The following is a 25,149-nucleotide window of genomic DNA, read 5'->3' as shown; positions in this document are numbered from 1 at the left end:
GGATCCTACACCGTGTGTCAAAGGACCATGGTAGTTGTCCTAGGATTACTGTGCTCTGCCCTGAAACACTGGTAGGAAAATGTTCTAATGTCTTTGATTTACAGATGTGCAAAACCAGATTTTTCACATGCTTGGTGGTTACAGTGAGCACACAGGAACGCCAGGAGCTCAGTCGTCCTGTCTGCTGAGCAGGGGAAAGAATACAGACCATGCCAGGGCACATGTGTGGTGGTATGGAGGGTTTCCAAACTCCTTGGAGGAAGAGAGAACCTCTCCTCATGGAGAGGGTCAGCACTTCTGCCTAGAGACCATCAGCAGTGTCTCCCAGTTCTGTTTTCCAGACGAGCTTAAGGGGTGCCTTGTTGCTGGCAGGGGAGATGCTGTGAGAGTCCTCTTCCACTGGGAAGGGTGAGTTGGGCCAGGGGCAATGGGACATGGATCTTCAGACTTTCCTGTGTTAAGAACTGTATTTTTAGTAATATGATTAGTATTGGATTACTTCTTGCCATTGAGAAGAGGCTAAGTACACACACTGCAGATGAACTAATGTGATCCCAGAGGCCAACAGAACTAGCTTTGCTGCCGCTGAAAAGTTCTCAGACTAACTCAATGATGCTCATGGAAGTCTAAACTTCCTATTCGTTGTGGAAAAACAGCAAAATGAACACAAGAACAAAAGAGACACTTTTTAAAGGACTTAGATGAGTTATTCCATGTTCTGAAATAAAACCATTTACCAAGGAGCTCTAATACCCAAACAATAAGGCACTGAATAAGGTTAAGCATGCTCCTAGTTATGGCTTCCAGAATCAGGGTTGTTCTGGGAGGAAGGTAGACTTCTGGGGTTTCTAACTGACCTGAATTTCAGCAATTAAGGCCTTGATTAAGATGCTGTACAAATAGAAAATATCTCTGGCCTTTACACTTTAATGTCCTTCTACTCCTCTCTGTTTACTATTCAGGATTAATGACTGTCAGATCCATATATAAATTGTGGTAAATTTCTTGGTGCTGAGGAGCACTGATGAGAGCAGTATTCAAATGCGTTTTTGTGAGTAGCTGCCACAAGCCTGTTCCTTAGCATCTAGGTGTTAAAGAAATGTGGGCCTATCACTCACATGTATCTGTTATAAAGTTAAAAGCAGGTGTGAATAGCAAGTATTTTACAGTGAATAAACACATCTTCATAGTATATCCATATGTTCAGTTACCCACCAGGCCCTTGAAGAGGAGCATAAAGCAAATACATACTTGCATGCAGGTGCACCCATGTGGAGACTTAACTTCACTGTTGCTGTAGTCTGCTGATCATATTATTCTGTGCAAATGAGGTGTAAAATAGGGAAAAGATGACTGTGGTCCTGTACTGTCACACACTCTACATAACAGCAGTACAGAAAAAGAAACTGATTCCTTGGCCTGTCTTTAGTCACCTGGGTTTTGCAGTGCAAGACACACAGGAAATCAATGAGCAGACCTTGCCTAGACAAGACCTCTTTATCTTCATTTTAGCAGAGAATATGGGTGTAACATGATGCATACAGACACTTGAGAAGTATTCATTTGGAATGATTAGAAGGAGAATCAGGAAGATTATTTCAATTATATATTATTTGCCATAAAAGGAATTTTGAGATAAAAATGATTTTTTAACATCACTTTTGTTTGTTAATCTTTATGCTGAACAAAGCTCAGGTTAGGTGAGTGACTGATCTATTGATTCAAAGTTCAACAATGGATTAAAAATTTATGATATCCCAGCACAATAAATTATTAATCTTATTGAAATATTTATGAGGTATCATTAATATACTAAAGGGCCTAAGGGGAAACTTCACAAAGGCACTTCCCGAAACATCTTTGAGGCATTCTCTGATCAGTGGAAAAGAAACCTGACCTTTATGCCAGACCATTTGACTGGCTGGAACAACATGAAACTTCAGTCGAAAGTATTTTCTTATATTTAAAATATGTCAGGTGATTAAATGTAACTGGCTGTGGTGTCTAACCAGAGACATGAAAAGATCTCTCTGCTACCAATTTGCCTCTCCTCACCACTGAGGGGCACCTGTGTGAAACAGGTGTGTTAAAATTCAACAGTATAGTATAGATGTACTCTGTACCAAAGATACTGTTTCTAAACTTGCTGGACTCCACAGGAAGAAATGTTATTTTATAGAAAAGTTTCGAGAGCCTGAAACTTCACTAGAGTGATACAATGAATTTGAAGCAATTAAGGGAAGAGTCAACGACGGAACAGAGCAATAGGACTGTCAGCACATGGAAGGGAGAAGAGGGGGAACAACTAAGGTTCATCTGGAATAGTGGATCCACTGCACACATCACTTACTTGCAGCAGGAGTAGTCAGAAGGGGAAAAGGAAACAGTATTGAAGACAAGAAACCAGGAGCTGGGATAACTACAGTGAGATGGAAAACACATCTTCCCCAAATTTCTCCCCATTGCCAGGTAAAAGGCAGCTTGCAAAGAACTTTGATTTGAATAGGCACTCCATAAGGGGATCAGAAGCCAAGGGTTAGTAAATTGCAATCAATAGCTAATGAGCAGAGAATGCCCCACTGCTGCTATTCTGGCTTCTGGTCCTTCCCAACAGCCAGGTTCTTGCCTGCAAACGGGTCCTGTAGGTGAGTCTTGTGGGCTGCTCCTTCGGCTTGCCTGCATATTGGGTCCTGTAGGCAGGTCCTTCTGCCTGCCTGCAGTCGGGGTCCTGTGGGCAGCTCCTGCTGTTTGCCTGTGGGAAACAGTCTGGGTTTTTTTGTTTTTGTTTTTGTTTTTGTTTTTGTTTTTTAACTTAACCAGGCAAATCCCTTTTATGTCTATGCTTCTATCCTGACCAACTGGGGCTGAGTTTTAAGCCTTTCAAAGACACCAAAATCAAACCCAAACAAATCCAAACCAAACTAGACTAAAGCAGATGTACTAGCCTGTATGATAACTGCCCAAACTTAAAAGTGTGAGAACAAGAGACAGGAGGTAAGTGACTTGTGTAGTTTTCAGAGCTTTAACTGTCTGACTGTTTGTGGTGTAAATTATTCCTCAAAGGCTATGTTACTAATGCTGACAAGTCCCTCCTTGCACAGTTCCATTGAGTTGTAGAAGTGGAGCTGTCTAGCTGCTTGCTAATGTCTTCAGTAGATTAAAAACTGGATGTGTGTTTGTGTTAAAGGCAATGACCACAAATACAAAAAGAATTTTAGAGTAATTTTTTGTATTTTTTTCTGGCCTGTTTGCACACTTGCTTACTCTCTAGTGAAGTCAACTAAAATAAAAAGAAAAATCTCTGGCTGCCATGAATCTTTGGGTGTTTCCAACCAAAGATAAGCCCTTTTCCACCAGTGGTCATTTATCATGACTTAGTTCTTCTAAAATCTAATTCACTTAGTTCAGACAATGTAGCATCAAACTGAGTCAAAATATGAGGATATTAAAGCACAGCATCTCCTGCTGCAGGATGGAGACAAAATGATGTCAACTTGTGTGGCTTGAGTCCCACGGAGGAGAGGGGAGTGTGAAGAGTGGTATCCTATCATGTGCCATATTTAGCCATCAGATGTTCTGCAATGCCTACAGAGGTAGGAATAACAAATTGACAGCACTTGAGGCTGATGATTTATTGTGAACACTTACAGTGAGCTCCATGTCTTCCTCATCTTTTTCTTTCACTGGCTTCTCTGGTTCCTCTGGATCCTTTTCTTGAAGATGGATCTCATTGGCTTGGGTCATGTAGGGCATATCATCTTTGTTCTTGAACTCCAAGCTGAGGATTGAAGGAGGAAGTAGAATTCCTAGAATTACCTAAAGCAATAATAATGATAACAATAATCATCACAGAAAACAGATTATGGTCATAATGTTTACTTCGCATTAAATGGAACAACTCCCTTGGGAGATTCAGGAAAAGAATGATACATGTGCATGTGAGTTTCTATGACATTTAAGTATTTCTCATTGGGCTAATGTTAGCAGAGTACTGGATCAAAGCATGTAATTCCTACTAGTGTTGTTGTGAATGCTCTTGAATGTTTTATCTGCTTGTACATCACCAGATGTGTAGTGCTACATACTAGAATATATTTACAAAATATATAAGGTATATATAAATATATTTTGTAAATATATTTACAAAATATATATAAGCGTAGGTGGGACCACATGGGTGTACAGAGCCACAAATGTCTTCATTTTACATAACACAAAGTATCAGTATAAATGACATATAGAGAATATTTATTTCTACAGAGAGGGTTAATAGCTCTTTGAGTCCATGCTTAATATGCCCACTGGTAGTCAAAGAAGTGTAACTATGTGTGGATCTGAGAAGATAAGGCAAAGCCACCAAAAAAAAAATCCTGATGTGCATAGATATGCAGTCCCCTTAGCTTTTGTTTCAGTAATCAGGCAGCTGTGTAATGGCCATGTTAATGCCAGTTCTTTGTTTTCTGCCTTCTCTTGCTTAGATGCAGGAGTGTAGAAACCACTAAAATTACCTTGTTGGGATATATAAGTAATGAACAATGCTTGGGTTAAAACATTAGTACAACTTAGTAAATATCAAAGTAATACAAAACAAAGTCTGTATTCACAAGCACAGTAACTTTTTCTGGTTATGCTGCAATTTGATGGAGAATGATTTTCTTACAAATCTCTCCCTGAATGAGAGTGAAACCAGATAATTAACCTTCTTGGCAGGTTAGGGAGGGTGCCTGTGCTCATCATATCAGCAGAGAGCCTGTGTGCTGCTGAAACCAAAGAGCACAACGAGGAGCAGTTGGTGTATGTGAATGCTGTACCCAACCTTGAGAAAGATCCCTGCACTGCTCCTGCACTCACCAAATGATGAGTTCAGGGAGAGGGGCTTACAGACAGACCTGGCTTTACAGAAAGGCTATTTTTAAGAGCAGGCAGGATTAACAGCTGCCCCTAGCCCTTCCATTGGTGCCATACATTCCCAGCAAGGATCTAAAGAATCATATTCAATCTTCCTACCATTTGTCAGTTTCAAAGGGAAAAAAACTGTTCTTGGGAAATAACCCATGACTCATGCTTGCAAATTTATTTCTTTATCATGCTGTCTCATGTAGCTTGTAGCCTGCTTTAGCTTTAAACAAGTTCTGCTAATGAGCTTCAGTGGAATAAAATACAGACTAGAAACTGAGTAAAGGATCCTTGTGAAGCCCTAGTGTTACAAGAAGCTGAAAGGAAACAGAGCCTGTAACCTTCAGTTATGCATTATGAAATAAAGGTCTATTTTAGGGCTTAAGAAATGTGTACTGAAAAGTGGAATGCATGTAGTAGGAAATCAGTTGCTGCACTGTCCTCCATGTACCTAGGCTGAATATCTGCAAAGCCAAACAGTGAACAAAGCAGCTGTTCCACTGAAGGATAATAGGCCTGTGAGTTCAGGAAATAGGTGATAGGATTGTCTCCAGATGTGAGAATGTTTTCTATCTATAGCAGGACAACATGTATGCACAGGTCCTGCACAAGAATGCTATCAGCCACTTGTTCTCATTCACCACTGCCACTGGATTAAGAGCCAGTCTGGAAGCAATGCACGTACTCCTAAGCATTCTTGCCATTACTGAACATATTTTCACACGGCAACACATCTGAGTAATTACCAATTTTCACACAGGCATTTAGTGCAGTAGAGAGAATCCCTTTACTGAAAATATTTCTTGGTGATTGGGGAGGAAGAGGCAATTCCTGGGTATGTTCTGACTGGTGACTGCTTTGGTGAAACTTGCCATGGACTCAAATTCATCTCAGAATCCACTTTGCACTGTTAGCAGTTTTGTCAGCTGTGGAAGTAAAGCTTTAACAGCTTTGAAAACTGAATTATCCTTTAGACCCTCTAAAGGAGTTCCTTCAGAGGCCATCAGGAAGACTTGCAAGAGTTTGCAAGGAAATTTGTGCTGCTTACTTTGCCTGTTTTGGGGAAGGCTATCAGATCAGCACCTTTCACTAGCAGTTAACTCACTTCTCCCTTTTCCTTTATTTGTCTTTAAAACTCTTGACTAACTCATCAAGTATACAGGCAAGGTGACACACTAACCTCCTAGCTCAATTCTTATTCTGATAAATGCTGCCAGAGGGGACTTTAAGAAAGGGAATGAAAAAATCTAAGCTCTGTCTTTGAATTTAGGCTTATGATAAGCCCCAGCTGGAAAACTCAATACAGGAAGAATATACCCCGCTTAATGTAACTGCAAATAGACATCTGAAGTACAATTACTTTAGACACTTATTACTGATTTATTGTGAACCCTGTCACCATCTATTAGAATTCCCTGAACGCTAATTTTATTTTAAAACAGGAATGACCTTTAGGCCAGAATTTTTTCGCATTCGGAGACGACCCATCCACATGTCAGTGAGCAGCATCTGGCTGCAAGTGTGGGCGATGAAGTCCCTGTGCTTGGCTGCCACTGCAAGCTGCAGGCATGTGGCGTTGCTCCAGTTCTTCAGCTCATAGGTCAGCAGTTTCATGGCCAGTTGCTCGTCCTGCTTGTACGACTGGTCCAACAGCTCGACCGCCAGCTGGCCGAAGTCCCTGCAACAGAGGGACACCGTTCATTCCTGGTAGCACACTCAGTCTTGTGCTCAAAACACCTCTCTGCAACTGCCAGCCTCTGCAAGGGGCACACCACCTTCCATCATGCAAATCGTGATGTTGACTCTACGTGGAAACCCACATTTTCAAATGTGAGTGGCTAATGTTAGGCATATAAATAAGTGCCCCAGCTTAGCAGTGATGAGCACCCACACATACCAGCTGTCTGCTCCCACCTCCCTGCCCACCTCCCTGACATTTTCTAACTGAAATCCTCTGGTTATCTGTAGTTTAAGGGATTGCTTCTCTGTTGTTTGCCCATGGCTTCATGGTCAAGCATCCTAGAATAAGTGTCCACGATCCTTTCCAAAATCCTATATTTCTGAAATTTTAACATCAGGAAAGATTCTTATGGAATCTAGTATCTTGCCTTGCTCATCTAATCATAATTGACCTCTTGGTTAATTAACACTTCTGCCTGAATACGATGCTGATGGGGATATGGGGATTTCAATAACTGTTCTGCTGGGAATGTACAGAGTATCCTGAAAAAGCACAGAGAAATGTTGCAGTCTGACTCTTGAGGCCTCAGGGAGAACACATAGACAGTATAGATATTTCACTCTCTTCTTGACATCTTTTCATTTCAGAAGTTACATTGCTAACAACTTTGGTACTCTGGGAGACAGACTGCTTAAAAGCCATTTAGATTTTCTCTAAAGGGACTGCACTTCCCCTACAAGTTAAAATATATATATATTTTTTTTTTTTTTCCTTTTCTCCCTCAGGAAAGTGTACATGAAAGGAAATTCACCTAGAATTGTGGTTCAGCTCTTGGGAAATGTCATCCACCATGTCATTTTCTGATGCTTCATGGGCCATGGCTTTGCAGAGTTTGCAGGCCACCAGTGCTTTAGCCATAGCCTCTTCCCCATGCTGCCAAAAGAAGAGGGCCATCTTCTGACGTTTCATCAGCACAGCCCACACCATCAGCTCATGGAATGGGAAGGGAAAGTGATTGATCTCAGGGTCATCCATATCAATATCAACTTCTTCTTCTTTCTTCTTTGTTGGTTTTCTCCCTCGACGCAAAGGGACATCATCCTATGAAAATTGTAGAGAATTTTTTTTTGTCAGTGAAGGAACTGAATCAATTCACATAATTCATTGAAATCAATACCTAAGATGTCAAACACATTTTCTGCAGGCAGCCCATTCATTATTTTTTTGACAAAATATATAACATAGGTAAAAAATAAAAAAGTTATTGGTGTGTGCACTGTAATTAAGAAGATAGCTAACAGTCACTCTGAATCACTCTTTCTCACTAACAACAGAGAGTACAATATCACACAATATCCAGAACCATTCTGGGAAAGCCACCAATGAAATAAAGCTAAGAGCTCACTGCAAAGGTAACATCTGCTGTAATGCATCTGCCTCTTTCCCCCTCCAGAAGGTACATATCCAAGGAATTTTCTGATCTGCTGAAGACTCCTTCTATGCTTATTCATGTGTTTTCTCCCTTTATCTCCTTACAAAGGTAGCAATCCTCCTTCTTTACCCCTATCCTGTGTGTTTATTCCTTCTTTCTCCATCCCTTTGTTGGTCCTGTTGCCTTTAGTTTCTTTCCCATTTTAGCCTTTTGCTTTTATCAGATGAGCTGACCTATTCTGTCCTGTGTCTATGGATGGAAAAAGTGGTTGTATAAAACAAAGTAACATGAAAATACTCCTATCCCCTTGAAGCATTGGGGTAGCCAAAAGTGCCAATAAAACTGAGATGACTTTGGCCTGTATAATGGTTTCTGCATCATTCTCTGCAAGTGTTTCATTTCTCTGAACATATTTTGAAGTTAGATGCTATCTGACTGAAATTCTGATTGCCCTGCCATGCTGAAACATTTCATTTAATTATTATTAAACAAAAAACCAAAAAGATCCATAGTTGGAGCAGAGCCCTCTTTTTCCTCCTTTCCTGGAGATTTATTAAGAAATGTTTCTTGACCTGCCCCCCTGTGTAAACAAGTTATCTGGATGAAAGATACTATTCATGCTTTCATTAGAGTGAATTTAAACATTATCTGGATATAGTTTATATTTGTCAAAGAAGGAAAAGACATTGAGATGCATCTCAGGTTGCTTACCTCCATTCCCAACAGCTTCAGGGCTTTTGGCTGTGCAAAAAAAGTTAGAAAAATGTTATTTCTCACAGAATAGTGATGAGAAACTACAGCTATTTGTGAATACATATATACATATGTACATGTGCATGCAGAGTGATGTAGAATATACAATAAAATATAGATACTATTTATATAATGTAATATAATGTAATACTATGTATATATACACATACACACCAGTCAAGTAATTACATATATGTAGTTATTCCCAACTTGAATTTGATAGTATTTCACCAAAACCATGACAAAATATTTATATTTGGATTCAGGTACAAATTACACCTGTTTAGGGCTGTTCTAGCAAGAAAGTGATAGGGACCACTGATAAGGCAAGAATGGATTTCTCTGGAGTACATCAGTGTTTTTCTCACTGCCCTGGAACACTTTTATTGACTGCTGTGGAACTGCTGTGTGTTCAATAAAAGTGAAATCACTGCTCAAATGTTTTTCTCAATGGAGTGACTATGGGAAGGAAGTCTCGCCCACCAGCTATAATCACTGTCTTTCCTTTGAAATGTGAAGAGTCATAAGGAAAAGCATAAGGAAACAAATAAACCCATTTTAGGTAGTTGTCTGCAAGTGTTTCACAGAGCTGTTGGTATTGATAGCCACCTATTAATATTTTCAGTGCTGCGTATTGCTAAAATCAAAAATGTGAGGCAAAAAAGGAACTTACAGATCTTACTGGGAGGAGCTGAACAGAATCCTGTTCATGCTGGATTGGGTCAATGGCAATATGGATGACAATAAACAGCTTTTGTGTTTTAGAAAGACCTTAATTTCTATTCACAGTGGTGTAACCGATCAAACATGGAACTCACAAAAATACTTAACAGTGGTATTGCCATGAATCGAATGACTGCTGGAGCCACATCCAAAAAATAAAACAAGGTTTGAGTTATGGGTTTCTTTGCCCTGAAACCTTCAGATTTCTATCAGGAGATAAGCCATGAGACAGGAAATGCATCTAACAGCACAGAAATTTTCAAATCTAATTCAGGAGTTAGAATTATAGTATTATTGGTGTGGGTCAAAAGACTTGTCTTTTAAAAGCTGTGAATACTCATAATTACAGGTTTTAGAGTCAGACTAGACTGTTTTATGTGCTGGTTTCAGCAGGGCAGCAGAATGCAATAATTTTCTCATTAAATTAATGAAAACCATAGCTTGTATCAATGTCTGGTTTGTGATGCATTATGTTGAGATAACTGCAATGCACATAATGGAAATGAGTCTGTAGAATGAATAATGTGTGCACTGGACCCCACCAGTCTGGAACCGTGTAAGAAGCTATGGGAACTCCTGCCAGCTGGTACAGTCATGAGGATGGCAACCAACTTGTTTCTTACCCTCTTAGGCCCGAACAAATTGTGGTACAGAGTTCTGAACCGCTTTCGGGTGTAATTGCAGCGATACGCTCCTCCCATCAGGTACTCTATCACCAACCCAATATCAATCAGACTTATCCGATAATCAGGAGGTAAGTTTCCCTGCAATGAAAATAAGGATGGTGGGAGAAGAAATGCTTATTACTGACACTGTTAAATGTACTTTAAAATTAGGTTAGAATAAAACAAATTAAGTAGGTAAAAGCAGGAATGTATTATTATGCTGGTTAATTAATTCACCTTAAAATAGATCCAACCGAAACCTGGATATTCTCGCTTGGAAAGAAGACATAAGTTAAATAAGAAGGTGAAGAACTTGTTGGAAGTAACAGAAGAAAACGTCAGTACACAGTACTCATATTCTTCAGCTGGGGAAACAAGGAGCAACAACACTGCAGAAACAAAAGCATGAGGATCGATACACTTGAAAAGGCACAGTTGCTGGACTCTAGTTCTGCAAGATGGCGCTTTTCCTGCACCAGCTCTCACCCACAACTTGTCCTGGCATCTCACATCTCTGCTGGCATCTCTCTGGACTGCCTCATCTGAACTGTCAAGGCATGGTGAAGTGACATCACCCAAAATCTTTTGTTCACATGGGACTTGCTCCTTCCTATCCTGCAGTGTTTCCTTCCCACGTTCCAGGAAGGGAAGGACAGGAAGTAAGATTGGTGTTACAACTCTAGAGGACTTACAAGTACAAGAGCTATCATTATTACTAATTGCTAGGGGCAAGAAGAGCCTATCAGCATTCAATCTTAGAGTTATGTTCAAAGAATACACACCCTTGCTTAAGTTTCACACCAAGAATGAGGAAAGTATCTGTATGTATGAAAGCTGTAATAAACAAAATATATGTGGCTAATTATTTAGGGGTTTGTTTATGAAGAAAACTACAGCTCTAGCAATTTTTCTACATATTCTCTACCTGAGTTCCTTACATATTTTACTAAAAGCCCCTTTAAACACATTATCTAGTAATGTAATTTCCAGCAGAGCCATAGAGATTGCCTCACAAGAAATAAACTGAGTTTGTGGCAAGGGTCATTAGCAGGATCCTGGAAAAGATGCCTACATACTTCTATTTCTTTTCCTTCCTTGCCCTCAGTTAGATATTTTTATATATCTATAGCTAAACAGATATGTACATGTATATGCATATACATTTGCATATGTATATCTACATGTATATGTATATGATGTCTTCAGCATGTACCTTTTAACTTGAAAAAAAAATACAAACATGTCTACATCTTATTGTCCTTTTTATGGGAACTCCCTTGCAAGCATCTTCCTTCTCTTCACTTTCAAATCTGAAAATGGCATCACTGAGGTTGTGAGTTCTGCAGTATTTCTGTGTTGCAAAACTATGAAGAAAGATTTCAGTAACTGATTGTCTCTCACTGCACTCAGAATTTGCTCTGAGTTAATGGGGTATTTCTATTCTGCAGTTGTAGTAAGCCCAATGGAACATCTTGTGTGCTGAATTATTGCAGGCTGGGCTGCACTCACAGATGTGCTGGTCAAGTCTCTTGGGGATCTCTGGCAATGGAGAAACAAAACCCCAGTGTGGGCACACCTCCTCCTCTATTCCCTCCAGTGGAACTACACAAGGTAAACTCTGTTCCCTTTACAGGAGGAAAGGACTAATGGGAAGGGAATGAACTCAAATGAAACTTTGTGTCCTTCTCTAGCTCACTGCTTCTGAGTTGATTGGATGACAGTTTGTGTTTCAGTAAGCATTCCTTAGCAGAAAAAAAGGCATAATTCAGAAAATTGTGAATAGATCACCTGGCTCTAGAGACCTCACTAAGAAACCCTTCAGATTTACAGAACCCCCTCTGTTCTGTATGTCTGTGCAAAAGATATGACTACAAAATAAAGGTGGAAAGAGAGACAAGTTATCCTTCTGTGTACTGTGAATAGTAGCCTTGAAAAAAAAGGAATATTACTCTAAAAAAAAATTATCTCATATAGTCAATATTTCAGAAGGACCAGAAATTGTAGCTCTTCAAAATTTTTCAGTGCACTGTAATAATCTAATGTTCTATGATGATATACAGTACAGATTACAGTGAGCCTGTAGCTCTTGTTATGTGTTCATGAGAAGGTTAGTAATTCACACGGAGCAATTTTATGACCATCATGCCTTGCTGGAAATATCTGCATGTCTGGAGATATCTGTCTGGCTTCTCTGGAGATGATTGGAGTAGAGCAGAGAAACACTAATGGAGAGCAGAAGGCAACTGCTTCTGGAGAAGAGAAAAAATGGATGCAAAGATCCTCCTTTTCTACTTCAGCCATGAAGATCTTATTTCCAGCCCAGCTACCATGTTACAAGCAGCATGATGGAAAGTCTCAGGAGGGAGAGGGAGGCTGTGTTCTCACAGTGTACCATGCCCAGCAATAAGCTGGCATTCAAAAGGACAGAAAATCAAGCAAATTTAGTGGAAAAAATTGAGCTGCCAACCATTTTTAAGCTATTCCCTCTGGCATATCCTTTTGCAACCTTCCTAATATTCCTTCCTAATATTGTCTAATTTGATGGGTGGGGGGATTACTATGGTTTGCAGGAATGTGTATTAGCTTAGATAATTTGGACATGGTAACATTTATACTGAATATTTTAAAGAAAATAACATGTAAAAATGAAATTAAAAATAAACATAAAAATTAAATAAAAATTTTAAATTCTGCTAGGTTTGTTGGTTTGGTTTTTCCCCCAGAAATATTCTTCTCTCTCCAGGATGTGTAAAATGATAACTCTAGTAGAACAAGGATGAAAGCATTAGCAGCAATGGGAGCTGCAGCTCCAAGGCAGGATTGTAGTTCAACAGACACCATCTATGTTAAAGTCTTCACTCAAACTGAATGCTTTAATATTGCTAAGTGGCAAAAAAATGTTTGAGCAGTTAAGAAAGAGCGACAGGCATCACGGTGCTGTATGTGTTATAAAGCGTGAGTTTCTTGATATAGTTCTGATTTCTAACTTTTCATAAAAGATTTAGATAAAAAATTTTCAGTAAAAGAAGTTTGATAAATGATGCATCTAAACCTCCCAGATAATACTTAAACAGTTCACTAAAGAAAACTTCCCAAACCCACAGCAAAAATACACATTTCATAAACATTAATTTTCCAAAGTGAGACGCCCTAGTAAAGAAAATTGGATCATCTTGACCGTCCTTGTGAGAAGAGTTACACATGTACCAAAGCATTTTCTCTGTCAGCAGACAGCTTGAACCACCCTGGAAGAGCTAAGCTTGTAAATGAAGCACAGTGGTGCAGGAGGGACAGAACTGCCCCAAGCAGAGCAAGAATTTGGATGAACTAATTCTAGTGCAGTCCAGATTGTCAAGAATGACCAAGAAGAAAGTTTGATTTTGTGGTCAGCTAGTTGTCCTGGTTAATAATCAGCAAATCTTTTAATGCTGGGACAAACTGTTCAGTGTTAATGCACTGTTCTTCTCCTGAAGAAATTTCAAGTTTAAATTGTAGCTGGTCAGTTGTAGTATTTATTTCACTTCAAGTGCATTTTTGTGTTACCACGTATCAAGCCTCTGAGTTTGTGTGTTGAGGAAAAGAAAACACTGTCAAAATTCTATATATTGCTAATTTGTTCTTTGGAAATACAGATGTACAGTAGCAGTCAAAAGAAATCCCAGCTTTGGAAGTGTAAACAATCCTGAAGTGGGACTGAAACCTGTTAATTTTCTACAATGTTTTGGATAAATGAAAAAAAAAAACCCAAAAAACAACATCTGTTAATTTCTACTGATCTTGATCAGCTAGTTGAGTCAGGGAAAGATTTTTATTTTTTAAAAAATTGGTAGAGGGCAACCTCCATTTGCAGACAGGGTGTCCAGCACAGCCACTGTCTGATGCTTTCTGCTTAGCCTGGGTGTGTGGTCTGTGGAAGGAAGCTAAACTTAAATGTGAAATTCTGGACCCTTGACAGGAGATGTCAAAATGGCCATGAGGCCAAAAATGCAGGCAGGTTGGCCCTGCTATGTGGCTATGGAATTGAGAAGTCTGAAAGGTCATCTAAGGCAGAGTCATTATGACATAATGTCTTGTTAATACATGAAAAAGTTATGCACATTTTGATTACTGTAAATTCATTAAGATTGTGTCTCCAGACCTTTACAATATGCTGCCTAGACTATAAGTCTTCACAGCAGTATTTGGAAATCCAAAAGGAAAATACATTTTTGTATTATATACTTGTGTGCACATGTGTGTGTTTATAGGCTGACACAAATGGAATCTGATAATGTGACTTCTGTTTTTCTAATTATTTGCTTTATTAAGCAGGCAAAATTGTCTTACAAAACAAAACAACACAAAATAACACAAAACACAAAACAACACAACACCCTCCTACTGATTTATACAGCTATATAGTAGTAAATTACTGCCTCTATGATTTTTAAACATCCATTTTCTATCACAATGATCAAGATGCAAATAATTTTTTAGCATACACCTTTTAAAATAGTACAGGTTCTAGAACTGAGATGTACATGTAAATGCACTGTGTATTTAATACAGATTAGATATTGTCTCAAGGTGGTATATTACACACTTTCATCTTTATATTCTGTGATGCTGTAATTAAATCTGAGGGATTAGGTGTCTGGCATCAAAATATACATGAACTCAAAAAACTAGCATCAGCAGTGTGACCTGTCTTTCATGCATGATGAAATATCTGTCTAATGGTGATGTGTTCATTAAGAAGTTTTATCCAAGGAGGTGTTTTCATTTAAACCGCTGTCAGATCTTCTGACTGATTTATGGCTTGGTTGAATGGTAAGGGATCTGCTCAGTAGGCAGGGCTATGGTGAGCTGTCACTTCTCCTTGTGAACCCTGGCAGTTCCTCTTCACTGACAGAATGAGAAATACAGACCCAGAGGTCCAGTTTTTTTCAGGAAGGTGCTAAAGAGCCACACCAGGCTGTCAGTTTTCAAAGCCCTCACCTATGCTTGTAAGACTGATTTGATGTAGTTGGAATTACTGAAGATTTTAGATATCAACAGAAGAAAGAAAGATAAATTTATGGAGAGATAACCATCACCTAATAGCTAGGATTCACCGTGGAACAATGTCATCAAATATAGTGAAAGTTTATTTAATGTCTGTCCATATACAGCCATGAGTACAGATCATCTTTGACTATTTTGATGCCTTTTCTTTCAAGAGTTCCTTTAAAAATACATATTTAATTAGGGGCTCAGAAAAAAGAGATTAGTATGAGGTAGTTTCTCAACATATAATTTGCTATGCCTTTGAAGAAGGACTTGGAAAGGTGATTCTGGGGGAGAGAAGGTGTTTGGAAAAGTATATACTTTAAAGTAGAAGACAGATTATGCTTCTTTCAGATTCATATAGGCACATAAATAACTGTATATTGAGTAAAAAAATATTCTGGAAACTTGGGCTTCAAGAGCAGAATCCATTCTAAATAGATTCTAGCTTCACTCTGCTCATTCCAAGGGGATTTGTGTGTAGTTTCTTTTTGTAGGCATTTCACACTTTTCAATGGTCACTTAATACACTATACATAATTGGACAATGATGATGCCATTTAACACACTAACCAAAGAGTACCACCAGAACCTACCTAAATGTGCTATTGATTGTTCTGTAGAATTACTTAATAAAAAGGTGCTATATGACACATTACTACTCTCCTCTCTCAGGTGAATTTAATTCTGTTCAGCTCTCACTGACAGAAGAAACCACTAAAATCTGTGCTCTTAGAAAAAATGTCCTCTCCTTTTTCAATTTTCTATCTAGTCCCATGTACAGAAGTATCCTTTCTCAAGTATGCCATCCTTGAGGTCTGACTTACATAATGTGCAAAGTTGTAATCTGCACATGCTTTGGTAGAATATTCAAGCTTATGAGGTCAATTGCAGACTCAATCTCCTTACTTGATCCATATATTTAAAGGATAAAGGATTTTTATTCATTAGAGCTGCTGTAACTCTTTTAATCCTGAGCACATTGGTAAAGGTATTTGGTATCTCCCTCCTGCCACTATACCTTTCAGTATTTCTGTCCAGCTCTTCTAATGGATTTTTGTAAGTCAAGATTCTTGAAATTAATATTATAAGGGTCACAGTTGCACTACTCCTTTTTTATATTTCTGCAGAGGAAGATATCTACAATGTACCACACAATACGAAATGAGGAACTATTTCAACAAGCCAGGATCCAGCACAAAGGTAACAGCTATTTTACAGGCGTGGAAGTAAACTAGCAACACAGTAAGTAGCTTTGACAACAGCTGCAGGAATGGAAAAATATGAGAAACAGCATAAATCCACACAGTATTTAAGAGCCTACAAGTATGGCAGCAGACACACTATTACTCAAGTGTCTAAAACCACAGAGAAAGCAAGCCAAATAACTTGCTAATTGTGCTTTGTATGCAAAAAGTTCATATTTGGAGCACACAAACAAGACATTCTGTACTGGCAGGAAGGAGAAGGCTCTGACTGAAAGCTCATGCAAAATGGAGATTGTATCTATCTACCAAAGAACAACAGCAGTGTTTTCAACCTACCGTGTATTGGAATCTTACCTTTTTCACGTCCCTGACTAGATGATGCAGAGTGTTGGATGGTCCATGTCTCTGCAAAGGACAAATGAAGAAGAACAAAATAGTTTGCACAAATTATAAATGTTGAAATATCTTTGTCACCTTGGTAGTTTTCCTCTTTTGTAGAAAACTCTTCCATAAGAAAACCCTATGAACAGCCACACTGGATGAAAACTGAAGTCCTGTGTATCAGGTTAGGCACAGCACAACATGCACAACCTCTGGGAACGAGTGGAAGCAAATCCAGCTGCTTCAGTCTCAGCCTTCCTGCATTCAGGACTTCCACTTCCACCCCTGGTGGCTCAGAGACACTCTGAGCCTGGCATTGCATTGGGGCTGTCTCATCTCAAAGCCACTGTCTGTGAATACATATACATGTGATTGCAGAATGCACAGTCTGTGACTTTGGCCAATCTTCTTTTGACTCCAGCTGTCATCACAAAAACATTCTGCAGAGGAGTCCCACAATTTCTATACTACTACTACTACTACTACTACTACTACTACTACTACTATTACTACTACTACTACTACTGCTACTACTGCTACTACTGCTACTACATCTGACTTTATTTTCTGCTTTGTTTTTTGACTGTTGCTGATATTTTATGAGACTTTGATGAGAGGTCTTTTTGGTGGTAGCTGATGATGGATGAGATGACTATACGTGTAGAGTCGATGTTTCCATATATGATTTGCTCTGCACTTCCCAGCACTAAATTTTACGTAATCCCATCTCTGAGCATGATGAGACTTACCTATGACTCTTCATATGCTGCTTCAGAGTTTTTAATTGTTATTATTATTAACAATTATAATTGTCTCTTCTGTAAGTACCATTTTTCAGATCTTACATAAACAAACTGAACACAGCTGTGGTCCCAGGAGAGGGTCTTCTATGACCCTGGTCATTATGTCCTTTCATGGTGAAAACAAACCATGTATTCCTTCTCCCTGTTTGCTAACATTCAAGCAGTTTTTAAACCAAAAGCATCCCCAATCTTCTAAGCCATGGCAGCTACATTTCTTTAATAACCTTTGAAGTTTTAAAATACTGTCAAACAATTTAAAAAAAAAAGGGGGGGGGGACCAAATGCAAAATCCTTATTCTCCCACATGCTGATTGCAAAGGCTTAACATTTTCCTAAAGAAGCTGGGTAAACTCTTTGCTGACATAAAATTGATTCCCTTGTCTATAGTTCTACACTTCTATTTTTACAAATTTGCCATGGCAGAGATAAGATTCACTGGTTTGTACCTTCACAGGTCGCTCCTAGGTCTCATCCTGAAATATGAAATTTTTTAACTGGCCTTCTGATTTTTTTGGTGCTAAGACTACTATGGATGCATTTGGTCATATAGTATAACTGATAGTTTAGGCATTTCAGAGCCTGGGTCCTTTGGAATCTGTGCGTGAAAAAATGTATGTTGACTTCTATAGCAATAAATTTGTTCAAAAAGCCCATTTTTTTAGCTGTGGAGCTGAAGGCTTCTGTCAAATTTATTCCCTGTAAAAACTTTGGTACAAGAACTACAAGGCTTATCCATGTTACAAGAAAGCTCATAGGCATTCTGTTTTTAATACATAGATGCTAACCAATAGGCAAAGCATAAACTGACCAAAGATCAGATGGGAGTTTGTCTCTAGGGTGGCATATATATTTATATATATAACATACCTGTTCCTCTATATTTTGCCCAAATTTAATGAACCCTTTTCATATTTGATATTTTGCAAGACTGACTTTTGGTCACCATCACTGTGAAACACCTCCAGATAACAGCCCAGTGTGGCAGCTTATGACAGCAGCGTCTTTGAAAAGTACTGGCAGCAGAAAAACTTTTTGAAAAGAGATATGCCCATATCACAGCCCTTCTGCAACACACAAAGCTGGGAATGCTAAGAACTAGACAGGACTTCAGGATTTTTTCACAAGAAGTGAGAACTTCTTTTTCATAAGAAGTTTGAACTTTCTGGACTACCTAAATAGGTATAATACCGTGAATGCTGGAATGTGTTTTGCATTTGAGAATTTAGAAGAAGACTTGTGCGAGGATTAAAACAAAGGACTGGCAAGGATTAAAAACTTGCAAACAGGTTTTTAAAAGTCAAGGGTCTAATTTTTGGAACTCCGTGGGGGCATAGGGAAGTCCTTCACTGTAACAGAGACTGATTAAGAGTTGGAAGATTTTTCTGAAACCATATTGTCAGGAGTCATATAACACCACTGTATGGGTCCCAGCTTGTCAGTTACTGTCTTCCAGTGAGTGCCACCTGCCTGAATCTTAGATATGTTGTACTGGAATTGCAATGACAAGAAATTAGCTGGCACTGTGTGAGGTTTATTTCATGTCTTACAAAATCCATACAGCAGATTATGTGGGCAAGGCACAGCATGAGAGACAAGCAAGAGAGACAATATGGACTAATGAAAAATTTCTGCAGCAGGTGTTGGCTGCCTGGTGCATCATCATCATGTCATTACAATACAAGTGGGAGCTAGAACAGTGAATATAGAGACAGAAAATTTGCCTTAGGCTGGTCCTACCGTATTGTACAATTCCTCTAGCCGGGAGATGGTGAGAAAACGATGCATGCTTACTCCATTTTCTATGAGTAATTTCACAAAATCCACTCTGTCCAACACCAGTGCATCCAGCATTGCTTGCTCAAGGGAGCCCACCTGCAAAGCAAGTGATTAATTGAAGCTGTTCCTGGGTGTGGCAGGCTGCATCCAGCTGGTTCAGTCACTCTAGCACAAGAAGGGAGCCCTGACAAAATTTTAAGGGCTGCTCTTCTATGCTTGAACTGGGATAATCACAGCTTTAATCTGTAACATTTTTTCTGATTTAGGGCTGCATTTCAAAAATGAATATCAAAGGAAAAACAGATTAGGACAAAGGAACTGGGACCCAGCAAACTGCTGATCACGTCTCTACCTTATTCACCATATCATTATTATAATTATTTATTTTCCTGTCAAACATTTTATTTGTATTGGATATATTTGTTATGCACACACAAAATCACTTTAATTCTGTCTTTTCTCGAGTTTCCTTTTGTTTGTGGCGTGGAACCTCAGGGAAATTTGAACAGCCAGGAAACAGAAATAGCTTCATAATTTGCATTTCTTTGAAGGCTCATATGCAAGAGGTCTTCTTACACAAAACCTCTCCTTCTTATTATCTCTTGTAGGTCAGGCAGAGTTAGAAGGATGAGATAATTTCTTTGAGCTTTTAGCTTCCAAAATGATTGCAGTTTGCAGAATTTATGCAAATATTTGCTATGATGAAGTGATTACAATGAGGACAGTTCAGTGCCATTAAAATCTCTTCTGTTTTGACACATACTTATGCCCAATATCAAAGACAAAGTAAATAGTCCTGTTCACTTCGTGACTGAAAAGGCAAGGATTTTTGTACTAGCTTTTAGTGGTAGCAAGCTGCAGAAAGCTAAATTGAAAACAAGGATACTTAAACAGAAGCTTTTCCCATTGTTATAATTTTTCCATGGGGAATTGTAAAAGCTCATGTAATGATAGCATGTGAAATTTTAATGACAGTGGTGAAACAACTGTCACAGGAGTGACTATTGTGGTCCAGTTGAAACTTCTGAGTGAACTGGTTTGGCTTTAGCGACATACACAAGTAGGGATATGCTTCTTTTTGTTTTTCTGTGTGACTTCTGCCCCTATAAAAGCTTCAGCACAATCTGGGAGCTGACTCTTCCTCCTCTGCCTGACACAGTGTTCAACAACCCCTTTATTTACAGCCCTACCACTCCTGAAGAGAATCCATGCCCCTGGTGCTCCCTGGGAATGGCATTAGCCCGGGAGCAACTGGAGCACAGGATGGTGCAGATGTAGAGCAGACAGATCGATGCAGAACTGCAGTGGGCACAGAATTAACACCACCTGAGGTCTGGAGCCACAGCCCATCCAAGGTGATACTGCTGATCAGCTCTGGCAGTCTACACGATCTCCAACATTTGTATGGCGTTTTTTATGTCAAATCATCACCTTAAATTCAGCATTTGCGTATAAAAGCATACTGCTTGAAGTGAAAAAATAAGTTTTGACTCTCATTGAATTTATAGCCTGGCACTAAAATATGGCTGTACATTTGTTTTCCTCAGCTTGCAGAATCGTGCTTGGTAGCATAAATCTGGTACTTCCCGTTTTTTCAGAGGTACGCTTTCCTACTCTTAAGGCATCGCTAGATGTCACCATTTCCTTGGACAAGAGAACACATGAACCTCTGCAACTGTGCCTGCCCTCAGCAGCTGCGATTTGGAACCGTGTGTTTAGCACTACCCAGTGTATTTTAAACCACACAAAAACCACAATCACACAAGTAGAATGGATTTAATACTCTGTAGGGTTCAAAGTGTTTCCAATAGAAGACGTTGTGTATATATACAAATATATATATATACATATACTGTACCGGCCACTGTTGCCCATAAATAAAGATCTGACTGCGGGCGATGTCTACTCTGTTCCAGGCTAGTGCCAGGCTCAGCTGGTCGGGAGCAGATGCGTTAGCTCCTGTGTATGCAGACAGGGGTGCAGGGAGGAGAGCAGGAGAAAAGAGAAATAAGACATTAGGCTCACTCTGCCCTGGTAACTCCACTTGGTGAAAAGTGACACAGACGTCCGTGTCATTTCTGCAACTGATCTCATATTAAAACAAAACCAATTACATTACACAAAACAAATCCATTACACCTGTAAAAAAATAATTATTCCGTTCTCAAATCTGGATCTGTGGTTCTCAGATTGTCTTATAAACATTAATTATTTCCTCATATTCCCTTCAAAATACAGCAGATAGAGGTGAAACCAGAAGAAGCAATTTGTGGTGGACTAAACTGGTTTCCCTCCTGTTGGATGGGAAGCAAGAGAACAAACCAGGATACAGATGGAGCTGCAGGAATACACACACACCCACGTCTATCACATGAACACACACACACACACACACAGACACACACGTGCCTCTAGCAATTACGAGTAGATTCAACTCATACAGACACCACTGATTTCAGTAGTTGTGCATTTTTTGGCATCTTATGTTATCTTATTCCAGCTTAATAAGAAGTGTAGGAATTGCTCCCCTATTCATACTGAGGCATCTTGGTGGGATAAATTTTCCTTCACATATGAAATACTCATGTGAGAAAGCATTCTATAAAGCTTGTGTCAAGGTATAATATATGCAAATTAAATGAGAAACTATGCAGATGATGAGATGGATTTTGAGCTGCTTGTTTTTGGGAGGGAGGGCAGGTTTTCCCCTGCAGTTTTAGTGGGCACTGTGGGACATTCATGTCCTGCCGAGTATTTTTAATATTTCACGGTTCTCAGCTGATTTGTAATAATAAAACATCATTTGTGCTTCAATGTCAAAGGGAGAACTGACCTAAACAGACTGATCAACCAAATGAAATGAATGACTGATCAACAAAATAAATAATGATTTGGAGCTGTTTGTTTTTGGGAGGGAGGGTAGGTTTTCCCCTGCAGTTTTAATGGGCACTGTGGGACATTCCTGTCCTGCTGTGCTTTTTTAATATTTCATGGTTCTCAGCTGATTTGTAATAGTAAAACAGCGTTTGTGCTTCAATGTCAAAGGGAGAACTGGCCTGAATGGACTGATCAACCAAATAAATAAAGGGCCCTTTGACTTTATAACTACATATCTGCTTGCAGTGGTTAGGTGATTTTATAAAGGCTTATTTTTTAATTTCATACTTCTACTGTTATTTTGTCTTTATTAATTCTTACACTGACATCATGGAGTGAGGATAAATAATAGCTTTTCATTACTTCAAAGCATTTCTGTCCCCATTTCAGTACTATTCAAACCCACACACTGTTCCAGCTGAAAGTGGACTCTGAAATTGGAGGCAAGGAAAACATAAAGCTGGCTGCTGAAATTCTCTGTGAAGACCTTGATATAAACCTTTGTGGAGCTTAGCCTATAGTTTAATTTCATAATTCTCAATTTTGAAGTCAGTTTACTGCTGCCACTGTCAAACACTTGTCAATACCTACAGTAATTGTTTGGGAGATGGTGGATTGTGAATCATCCAAATCATACTCATACAGAAATGAGCTCTGATAAACAGGTGGACAACGCAGGAACAGAACAGAATTGAATCAAATGAAGAAGGAAAAAAAAAGTAAAAATACTTCTGTGACCTCAGTGGCTAAGAAGTATCAGGAATGCCCCTTTGCATAAGACACAACTTCTAACTGCTATGTACCACAACACAGATAAAAGCTCTCACAAGAGACCTCAGGGGGGATGCCAACTACATCTGAAACTTTTGGAGTTTCTTACACAAGCAACATGCAGCATTCAAGTACAGAAAATATTTATATTTGGGAAAGGCAAAAATGTCTCTACATTTCAACATCCTAAGATTTATTTATAAAAAAAACAGAAAAAAACAAAACCAAAAAAAAGCCTCCAGTGAGTATGATAGTATAAGTTAAACACAGAGAGCAAATAACATTCTCCTCCCTCCTGAAGCCAAGCAGATCTCTTCCTTCCCAATCATGTACCTGTAGGAGAAGTGAGAGCTTTAGTAGGTGCTCACCAAGGATTTTGGTGAGCCATGGAGGAGACACATGGGTGAACTCTAAAACCTGGGGTCAGTGATGGTAATTGGTGATCCCATAGCGTGACAACACTTCACATGTGTGCTGAGGGAGCTCCATACCCTGATTTTCCTACTGCAGCCTACAGCATGGGTAGCCAGGGGTGCCATCTAGTTAGAAATAACTGTGGATCAAGAGTGGATCAGATGGACTTGGGGAGGGAAGTGGGCAATTTACAGTGCCCCCACTTTGGGCAGAAGTCAAGCTAAATCACCGCGGTTCCAGGTAAATAACTTCAGACCCCTAGCAGGGCGTGTTCTCCAGTGTTAACTGACCTTAGCAGTCTTGGGCCTTTTCATGCCCTAGAAAAGATTCAGCTGGCAGATGAATAGAGGGTCTTCAGGTGCATTTGATCATGGGAAAGAACAGCAGGCATGCAGCATGAGGTGGTGACTGCTCATCCATTCACCAAAATTGGTTTTTTTTTGAGCATGCGTGTTGCTCTAAATACTGAGCAGAGGGGAAAGCAAGCCATAGTCCAGCCTGTGTCCTCCCCATCTTCCTTCATTGTGCTTAAGGCTGCCAGCCGTAGCCAAGTTTTCCTGTTGGTACATGTGCAGTCCCAGAGTTGACGCTCTTCTCAGTGCTTGTTGCCATAACTGATTTAATTGTCTCGCAGAGCAGTGCAGGTGTCTGGCAGTCGAAAGAAATGTGTGTTTTCTCAAGGGGATGCTGTACTCTAGGTCTGAAGCAGAGTGGGTGCATTTAGGGTATGGAATTGGGCAGTATGGGTGTGCCTGCTGGGGCCCTGGTACATTTGGCTGATGGGTGCTTCCACAGTACAGTTTCTTGCTGGAAAGCCCTTGATTCCTTCTCCTTTTTCACATCTTCCCCAAGAGGTTTTCAGATGAATGTGGATAACACTGATATTGCTTAAGAGGAGAAGGAAAATCCAAGCTATAAATGTCTGTACAGAGCAGCATATGGGCTGTGGATGCCTTTTAATTCATTTTATTCTAGGATAGAAGTGATGGCCTTTGCCTCACAGGAAAAAGGAAGTATTCAAGCTATTTCAGGTGGAATTCTACCCACTATTAAGAAGTATGAATGATTCCACTCATATAAGAAAAACTCCTCAGAAGAAAACATGAGATGGCCTCTTAAGATCCTTTCAATCATTTCCTTTACTGCATTCAGTGTCATAGAGCATGAACTTGAATTACTAGGAAGAATCCAAAAAGTGACCTTTCTGGAAATGCCTGTCACTGATGACTGTCACTGTAACGTGCCCAAATCAAATCCAAAGGTAGAGTTAATAACCCATTGCACCGTGTTATTTTAATTATCATATCATATTTTTGTGTTAAATAATGCTTTACATAATATGCCTAATGTCTCTGTAATATTTACTCAGTATTCTGGTGTCTGGCTGATGTAAGATATGTCCCTCAAAAGAATGTTCTGAGACTAGGAGAGCATCTACAGTGTGACCCTTCCTTTCATCTGCTCCTAGAAGAAAAGTTGCAGTTGGGATGCAATATACTGTATTTTATCTTGGTATAGATACCACTGGATATAGATAGATTGCTGGGACAGCTGTTAGTTCCTGCAGATGTTAATTTTATGTGCTTAGGCACCATCTAGGAGTGCCTGCATAGACTCTTGCATATCTTGCATAGGCTCTTCTGGTAGAAAATCACATTGTCTACTCAATAATTTGGACCAAAACAGTAATACCCTTTGATGATAAAGCCTGGGGCTATAAACTCAATGCTGTCTCCTTGGTGAG

General features: G+C 39.3%; 1 protein-coding gene across 1 annotated transcript in view; it reads right to left on the bottom strand.

Annotated features, from left to right (window-relative positions):
* Positions 1 to 25,149, bottom strand: part of TRPM3 (transient receptor potential cation channel subfamily M member 3) — a 265,606-nt gene that overhangs the window by 38,028 nt on the left and 202,429 nt on the right. Inside the window, exons 10-19 of the mRNA XM_058827630.1 lie at positions 21,202 to 21,302; positions 19,305 to 19,439; positions 16,738 to 16,788; positions 10,388 to 10,423; positions 10,109 to 10,249; positions 8,721 to 8,750; positions 7,389 to 7,678; positions 6,346 to 6,574; positions 3,649 to 3,816; positions 2,627 to 2,752 (exon numbers count right to left, since the gene is read on the bottom strand). Of these exons, the coding sequence (XP_058683613.1) occupies positions 2,627 to 2,752; positions 3,649 to 3,816; positions 6,346 to 6,574; positions 7,389 to 7,678; positions 8,721 to 8,750; positions 10,109 to 10,249; positions 10,388 to 10,423; positions 16,738 to 16,788; positions 19,305 to 19,439; positions 21,202 to 21,302 (1,307 nt within the window). The remainder of the gene's footprint in view (positions 1 to 2,626; positions 2,753 to 3,648; positions 3,817 to 6,345; positions 6,575 to 7,388; positions 7,679 to 8,720; positions 8,751 to 10,108; positions 10,250 to 10,387; positions 10,424 to 16,737; positions 16,789 to 19,304; positions 19,440 to 21,201; positions 21,303 to 25,149) is intronic.

Source organism: Poecile atricapillus, chromosome Z (assembly GCF_030490865.1).
Source record: "Poecile atricapillus isolate bPoeAtr1 chromosome Z, bPoeAtr1.hap1, whole genome shotgun sequence".
NCBI classification, from domain to species: domain Eukaryota; kingdom Metazoa; phylum Chordata; class Aves; order Passeriformes; family Paridae; genus Poecile; species Poecile atricapillus.
Note: the sequence above shows the minus strand (reverse complement) of the source record. Positions and strands in the feature narration are given on the sequence as shown.